Source organism: Acomys russatus, chromosome 25 (assembly GCF_903995435.1).
Source record: "Acomys russatus chromosome 25, mAcoRus1.1, whole genome shotgun sequence".
Classification (NCBI taxonomy): Eukaryota; Metazoa; Chordata; class Mammalia; order Rodentia; family Muridae; genus Acomys; species Acomys russatus.
Window position 1 is genome coordinate 23,236,489 of NC_067161.1, and position 8,676 is coordinate 23,245,164.

Sequence of the window (8,676 nt, forward strand, 5' to 3'; positions counted from 1 at the left end):
GTCCTCTGAGAGGTTCAACCCACCAGCACTTTGAAACAGACGCTAAGACCCATAACCAAACACTGGGTGATGTGTAGATAGTCTTGTGGAAAATGGGGGAGGTGTGGAGAAAAGGACCTAGAAGTGACAAGAAATCCACAAGAAGACCAACAGAGCCAAATAATTAGTGCCCAGAGGGACTTGCTGACACTGAAGCACTAACCAAGGACGATGCATGGACTGGACCTATAAAAATGTAGCCAAGGGGCAGCTTTTCTGAGGAATAGAGGATAGGGGATGGGAAACAGGGAGAGAGGGTGGGAATGGGAGGTTAGGAAGGGTGGGGCTACCACCAGGGTGTGAAGTGAATAATAAATAAAGAAATTAATAAATAAACAAATAAATAGCATTTAAAAAGACATAAGAGAAAGGAGTGGGGAAATAGATCAGTTGATAAAGTGCGTACTGTGTAAGCATGTGGACTGGTACTCTTGTTAAAATGCTGGGTGTGGGCTCTCTGCTCCTCCCTGTTCAGAGACAGCCGCATCTTTTTGTGCAGTGCCAGCCTCATCCGTTGACACGATGGTGAAGGTCGGAGTAAACGGATTTGGCCGTATTGGGCGCCTGGTCACCAGGGCTGCCTTCATGTCTGGCAAAGTGGAGATTGTTGCCATCAATGACCCCTTCATTGACCTCAACTACATGGTCTACATGTTCCAGTATGACTCTACCCACGGCAAGTTCTGCGGCACGGGCAAGGCTGAGAACGGGAAGCTTGTCATCAACGGGAAGGCCATCACCATCTTCCAGGAGCGAGATCCCGCTAACATCAAATGGGCTGATGCTGGTGCCGAGTATGTTGTGGAGTCCACTGGTGTCTTCACTACCATGGAGAGGGCCGAGGCCCACCTGAAGGGTGGAGCCAAAAGGGTCATCATCTCCGCCCCTTCTGCCGATGCCCCCATGTTTGTGATGGGCGTGAACCAGGACAAGTATGACAACTCACTCAAAATTGTCAGCAATGCTTCTTGCACCACCAACTGCTTAGTGCCCCTGGCCAAGGTCATCCATGACAATTTTGGCATTGTGGAAGGACTCATGACCACAGTCCATGCCATCACTGCCACCCAGAAGACTGTGGATGGCCCCTCTGGAAAGCTGTGGCGTGATGGCCGTGGGGCTGACCAGAACATCATCCTTGCATCCACTGGTGCTGCCAAGGCTGTGGGCAAGGTCATCCCAGAACTGAATGGGAAGCTCACTGGCATGGCCTTCTGTGTTCCCACGCCCAACGTGTCCGTCGTGGATCTGACATGCCAACTGGAGAAACCCGCCAAGTATGACTACATCAAAAAGGTGGTAAAGCAGGCATCTGAGGGCCCACTGAAGGGTATCCTGGGCTACACTGAGGACCAGGTTGTCTCCTGCGACTCCCACTCTTCTACCTTTGATGCTGGGGCTGGCATTGCCCTCAATGACAACTTTGTAAAGCTCATTTCCTGGTATGACAATGAATTTGGCTATAGCAACAGGGTGGTGGACCTAATGGCCTACATGGCTTCCAAGGAGTAAGGAGCCCTGGACCCCACCCAACCCCAGCAAGGATACGAGAGCGAGAGAGAGGCCCTCGGCTGCTGAGGAGTCCCTGTTCCAACTCTGCCCCTGACACTGACTATCTCCCCTCATAGTCTCCATCCTAGACCCCAGAATAATGGGAGGGGCCCAGGGAGCCCTACTGTCTTGAATACCATCAATAAAGTTCACTGCACCTACAAAAAAATGCTGGGTGTGGTACCATATGTTTGTTATTTTAGTATTGAGGAGGCAGAAAAGAAGAAACAGGAAGATCCCTGGGGCTTGCTGGTCAGGCAGCCTAATTGCTAAAGTCTAGGTGTCAGCAAATTACAAGGTAAACAACGCATCTTAGGAAGGACATCTGAAGTTGACTTTTGGAACACACACACACACACACACACACACACACACACACACACAGAGAGAGAGAGAGAGAGAGAGAGAGAGAGAGAGAGAGAGAAAGAGAGAGAGATACAAATAAAAATGAACACAACTGCAAAGTAAAATTTAAATCACAAAAGTATGTTACTTATTGAAATTGTGTTTAAATCTATTTTTAAATATGTCATTAATTTTAATTCTTATATAATAATGCAACTGATGTGGGATATCCATTTATTCATTAAAATTGATTTTGAAATTGGCCAAGTTAGTATATAATCTTTAATTTCTGTGTGTCATACATACTTAGTGACCCAAGCAGCCATGATTCTCTTGGACTAAGGAAGTTACTGGCTCTGCATTTAGCTCTTTTTACCTGTGGCTCCCCTGTACCTACTCTATTAGAGAGTATTCTGGAAGTGTCTGGAATGTGTGATAGCTGTACGTTGGCAGATCCCTGTGACTTTGTTGTGTCCCATGTGAAAATCAGAATAGGGGTTTGTATTTAAAATGGAATTGGAGTAAGGCTAATTTTTTATGGATATGAAAATGAGTTATTTATGTTTGTCTATCTATTTGTCTTGAATTAGGCCTTTCTTATAATAATTCAAAGAAGAACTTATGAGAAAGCTTGAGTTAAGTTAAAATGGAAGGAAGTTGGAATCTAATAATATTTATCTTATAGATAGTACTTGGAGAAAAACCCATTCTGGCTTTTTTTTTTGACTATTTATAGAAATATACAATTCACCAGATCACTGTCAGATTAAATATACAAAGCTTCAAATGTGGGTGCAACGTGGATGGAAGAAAAGAGAAGTTTATCTTGACCACGGAGAGAAAACTGCATTTTGTAAATAGTTTAATTTCTTTCAAAAGTGAATATAAACTAGATTTACTGTTCCTCTGGGTTTTTCCTTCCCAGTCCCAACAGTGTGGTTCTCTGTCCATCAACATGAAAGAGGGAAAGAATTACCTATATATAAGAAATGTGTTATGGGTTGACAGTTTTAGGAAAGGGATCTTCCTTTCCAGAAGAAATGGGTAAGGATGCCCTCTTTGATAGTTGTTTATTATAATTCCCATGTGTCCAGCATTTCTGTGTTGTAATGAGCATTCTGTTGGTTAGGAAATATCTCCTGCTTTCTTTGGGGGTATCATTCTTGAAGGCTCAACACCAGGACCCAGGAAGGACCCAGTAACATTCAGCATGGAGAAAATGCATGATGTTTGGAAATGGCTTCTTCCCTTCTACCCCTCCCAGGGGTGTGCTAAGACTGTGTTCAGTCGTACTTATCCATATTGCCATCTTTTTATCTATTTCTGTTTGGGATCTTTTGACCTGCTTTGTAGATTTCAAAGGTCTTCCTCTTTTTTTTTCTTCTTTAGAATAGAGTCTATTTAATATTATTCTTTTTTCTTCACCAGAAATAGCCTTTAATCTACCACCTTACCTGGGAGTGATACTTTAATTAAACAAACAAACAAACAAACAAAACAAACAAAACACTATGTAGTCCAGGCTGGCCTTGTACTGATGATCCCCCTGCTTCAACTCTGCAAGTGCTAATAGTATAGGTGGGTTCCACAGTGCCAACATATGGACAGTTTCTTTCTTTCCTTTCATTCTTTAAAGATGGATGTTCTGCACTCCGGAGAGTGGGTTCCACCTTTTACCTGGGCAGTACTGTGAACTGGATCTGGCAACAGCAGACCATATGAGTGAGCATACTAAAGGGCCCTGCTTATATTTCAGGGCTTCTTTTTATGAGTTTCAAGAGAAGGAAGGATTTGCTACTACTGTGTGGAGTTTGGGTGGTTCTCTATTTTGAGTGGTAAGTTAGATTTTATAATAACTTTTCTTTTCTTTTTTTTTAATTTTATTTTATTTATTTATTTTTTTATTAATTTATTCTTGTTACATCTCAATGTTTATCCCATCCCTTGTATCCTCCCATTCCTCTCCCCGCCCCATTTTCTTTCTTTTTTTTTTTTTATTAATTTATTCTTGTTACATCTCAATGTTTATCCCATCCCTTGTATCCTCCCATTCCTCCCCCCGCATTTTCCCATTATTCCCCTCCCCTATGACTGTTCGTGAGGGGGATTACGTCCCCCTATATATTCTCATAGGGTATCAAGTCTCTTCTTCGCTACTTGCTGTCCTTCCTCTGAGTGCCACCAGGTCTCCCCCTCCAGGGGACATGGTCAAATGTGAGGCACCATAGTATGTGAGATAGTCGTATCACACTCTCCACTCAACTGTGGAGAATATTCTGACCATTGGCTAGATCTGGGAAGGGGTTTAAAGTTTACCTCCTGTATTGTCCTTGGCTGGTGCCTTAGTTTGAGCGGGACCCCTGGGCCCAAATCTGCCTATCATATTGTTCTACTTGTAGATTTCTAGGACCCTCTGCATCCTTTTATTTTGCTATTCTCCCATGCGTCTCTCATTTAGAGTCTCAATAGGATGCCTTCCCCTCTGTCCCAGTTTCTACTGTCTTTTCCCGTAATGCATCTGATTATAATTATATGTACATACAGTTTAACTAGGCATAAGATGACGAATAAAAGAATTTCTCTAAAAAGTTGCCAGTGGACACTGTTCTGCTTCATTGTCTATGTACCCCTAGACTAAACTAGGCTTCCTATTTTTACACCAAGATATGGTGGGAACATATTTGAATTGAAACTGTATCAATATGATTATTATAAGAGGTGAGGAAATATAATATTGCTTGGAGATGGAAGTGTGTATGTAATCTGACATGGGGGTAGAGTCAAGGAGGTTCTGACTGCTAGGAACATTGTTTTGAGAAGATTGTGGCAAATATGTGCGGATGAAGGATCATCATAGGTTTCCAACTGCCTTATTACAATGTTAAGGATGCAGAACTCCAAAATCAAATGATGTATCAAGTTAAACAATATCATCTTATGCTTTCTGGTGTCAAATGTAGCCATGGATGTAGAGCAGGAACATAGTCATGCATTCATACTTGGATTTCAGCACCCTTAGGTTAATCAAGCTATCTTCCTGTTTGATGCCTAAACTGCTACCAGTGGAGATAAATGCTTAGCCATTGATCTGGAAGTATCAATATTTCTTGAAAAACCAACTAAAGTAGTTACTTGGTAGTCACTTTAGTCAACTTACTATATTGAGCTTCTTCTAGTTTGAGAAAAGTTATATGACGCATAGGAGTAGATTGTATAATAATAGTTGAAGAATGGCTTTTATTTTTCTGCCTATATAGATCAGGTAATCTCCATTGTCCGAAAAATTTGAAATGTTTGATCCATGCATATTGTATTTCATGTAGCGTTACATCAGATTAATAGATTTTCTCTATAGAAAGGAGGTACAACCATGAACACATCATCGTGTTAGGCAATGTTCTATCTATCATAGACTACATCACGTAAGCAATTATTCTGCCATAAAAATGGGGAGATGAAGGAACAAAAACCTATGTGTATATGTTATATCTGTTAGCTTGTTGCTTTTGTGGGACTCTTACCAGTGGGACTGGGTGTATCTGTGATTCTTTTGCTTGCTTTTGTGACTCTTTTCCTTCTATTGGGTTGCCTTGTTCAACCTTGATACAAGGGATTTTGCCCTATCTTATTGTATCTTGCTTTGTCCTGTTTGACTGTCATCTCTTGGAAGACCAATTTTTCTGAAGGTAAAATGGAGGGGGAGTGGATATGGCAGAGAGATAGGTGAGGTGTATCTGGGAGGAGTGAAGGAAGGGCAAAATGTGGTAGGGGTATATTTTATGAGAGAAGAATCTATTAATTTTTTTAAAGGTTGTGGAATACCTTACATTACTCAACAGTCATTAATGGTATAGTATCTCTGCTATGGGTCCTAGATTATATAGGTCTGGGAACCAAAGAATAGTAATAGAAGCTGAAGTTGACCAGCTATCGCTTTCAGTGACCTTATTATGGAATTTGTCTTTCTTGTTCTTACAATTCTGGTCCATGAATCTGAAGATCAGTGGAGAGAGAAAGGGAGGGGGGAGGAATGCATGCTTGAGAAGGGGGAGGCAGAGACACAGAGAATGACACAGAGAGACAGAGACAGACACAGACACATGGAGAGAGACAGAGAAAAAGACAGAGAGGATGCTTCTATCATAGCACAAAGGCACAGGTAAACTAATCATTAATTTCTAGTTTGGTTATGCTAGAATTCTTACACAAAGGTGAGTTAAAAGGCTCCAACCTGGAAATAGTAATTGGAACTTGTAATTAAAAGAATGTGGAGCCATAATAAAATTAACACCTCCATGATGTACTGGTTGTCCCTTATAACCACTGCCAATTTTGTCCACAATTGGGGGACGCATAGCAGACAGGGAGTTATACTCCAGGACTTAGCCTGACCAAAGTTCCAAATGAGGGAGAGAAGAAAGCATGATTAATTAAAGAGGAATGACATCCTCTTTTTTCTGACATCCATACTACTTTATGATTTCTTCCTGTAACTGATGATTTTCTTCTAAGGAGTCACTTCTTTCCCTCTCATTCTCTATTTTTCTAACATTGACTCATTTTTACCTCAAGGGATTGACTAGAGACTTAGAAAAAACCATTCAAGATATGTTCTTCTCGCCCCACCCACCATTGTTCGCAATAAGCGGCAAAGAAGCACCATAAAACTTATTTGAAACTAAGTAAAGAATAATTCACATTTCCTACTGTCCTTAGGTGTAGAACCCTATGTTTGGAACAACTGCCAATCATGTTAATCAAAAGTTCCTTGTGCAAGAAGATGACATAATAAAATAAAACAACAGATGCTTGGAAAACAAAGGTCTTTACATTATTATTATTATTATTTAAGCTCCTAGATCTAAAAAAAAACTTGAGGCAACAATATTTTTGGAATTCTAATCATATAGTTTCAATATAGTCTTTAAAAACAAATAGTTTTATCTTGACTTCCTGAAAATCTCATGGATGCAGCACTGTCTTAAACAGGAAATTAAGTTACTAAATGTGTTTTGTGTGGAGGGAGCTTTGGTACATGAAGGGAACTTGAGGCATATAGAGTGCCATTTTGAATGCTTCTAAGATTTCTAAGGAAAGCTTAGATCGATATTTCTCCGTTTTGTTACAGTATGTTCTATTCTTGTTAGCCTGATAATTACTGTAATCATATCAGCATGGTGTAAGAGGCCATGCTGTTAATTACAGAGACAACAAGAACTCTCTGCTATACTTCCTCTAATTATTAAATATGGCATTTCCAAATCTAGACTCTTCTTCAATGCAGAGGAAAATGTTCCTCTAATGCCGCTCCCCCCGCCCCCCCCCCAATGGCATTTGGCTGGGAAAAGTTATTTTAAACTTTCTGAATTTACATCCCTTATCTTACACAATGAGAAATAAATCTTTATGGTTAATATAGAAAATTTTAAGATAAAATGCAACCCATGAAGGTATTAAGTTAGCTATAAGTAATTGAATGCCTTAATCTGTTATCAGTGGGAACTCAGTAATAACTCAATGAATGAAGCAGCCTCTCATTGTAAAATTTATTAATGACAAGCTAAAATACATAGGGCTCACAAAGACGTTGGCGTTTTCTTCTTTGGTAGAATACTATATTGTATAAAGAGCAGAGTCTCAAGACTGCAAAGGAAAAGAAACAAATAATAAAGAGAGATACCTACAATTCATCACAGAGGGTTTTTCAACAGAAACCTCACAGAGTAGTGGAGAATGACATGAATTTTCACAGTACCGAAGGAAAACTACTGTCAAAGAATACTGCACGGGGAAAAGATACTCTTTAGAAATGGAGAGATAAAGACATTACCACACAAACAAAAATTGAGAGAATTTATCTCTGCCAAACTTGTCCCACCATAAATGCTCAAAGGAGTTCTTCAAACTGAAAGGGACATTAATAATAAGAAGCATTGGAGGACATAAAATGGTAAGAGCCATTTTAAAGTGCTTCCAGACTACATTCTTGTAAGCATGGCACAAAAACTGTGCATATCTTCAGTGTGGAGACTGAAAACAAAGTAGTTAAATATAATTGGTTAATAACATACAAAGAGTTAAGCTATAAAAAAATGTAAAATAACACACATAATTTGAAATGAGGCATGAATGAGCACAGAATAGAGATTTTACCTTTTTATTAATATATCTTGTTAGTTTCTGTTCATAAGTTATGAAAATGTTTAATAATTATCATGAAGTGGCTTGTTCCACTCAAAGCATGATTTTTTTGTAAATCTTTAGTCACACACACACACACACACACACAAATCTATATCAATAAGCAAGAAATGAAAGAATGCAGTTGGAATAATGTCATTAATCTCAAAGTCTTTAAGAATGGAGTAAGAAAGAAAGCAATAATAGCAAAACTGGAAATAAATAAAATAATGGCTTAATCAAGAGTTCATCTATTAATGATTACTTGAATATAAATGAATTAAATTCACCAATTAAAAAACTGAGTGACTGACTACATCAAGCAAGCAAACAAAACTCCCACTGTATACTACCTACAAGAAACTCACTTCACAACTAAGGCCATTTAGAAACCAATGGGAAAATAATAGAATGATATATTCCAAAGAAATAGAATTTTTAAAAAATCAGAGTAGCCATGTTAATATTAGGCAAAATAAACTTTAAATCAAAAGAAGTAAAGAGAAAAAAAAAAAGACTGTCTGATCTCATGATCGAGGGATCAATGGCAAGAGAAAAATC

The 8,676-nt window shown here is 39.2% G+C and overlaps 1 protein-coding gene across 1 annotated transcript; it reads left to right on the forward strand.

Annotated features, from left to right (window-relative positions):
- The first annotated feature begins 516 nt into the window (after nucleotides 1-516).
- On the forward strand, nucleotides 517-1,564 carry LOC127208423 (glyceraldehyde-3-phosphate dehydrogenase-like). The gene has a single exon (XM_051167871.1). The coding sequence runs from the start codon at nucleotides 562-564 to the stop codon at nucleotides 1,549-1,551; it is 990 nt and encodes a 329-aa protein (XP_051023828.1). The 5' UTR covers nucleotides 517-561; the 3' UTR covers nucleotides 1,552-1,564.
- The last annotated feature ends 7,112 nt before the right edge of the window (nucleotides 1,565-8,676 follow it).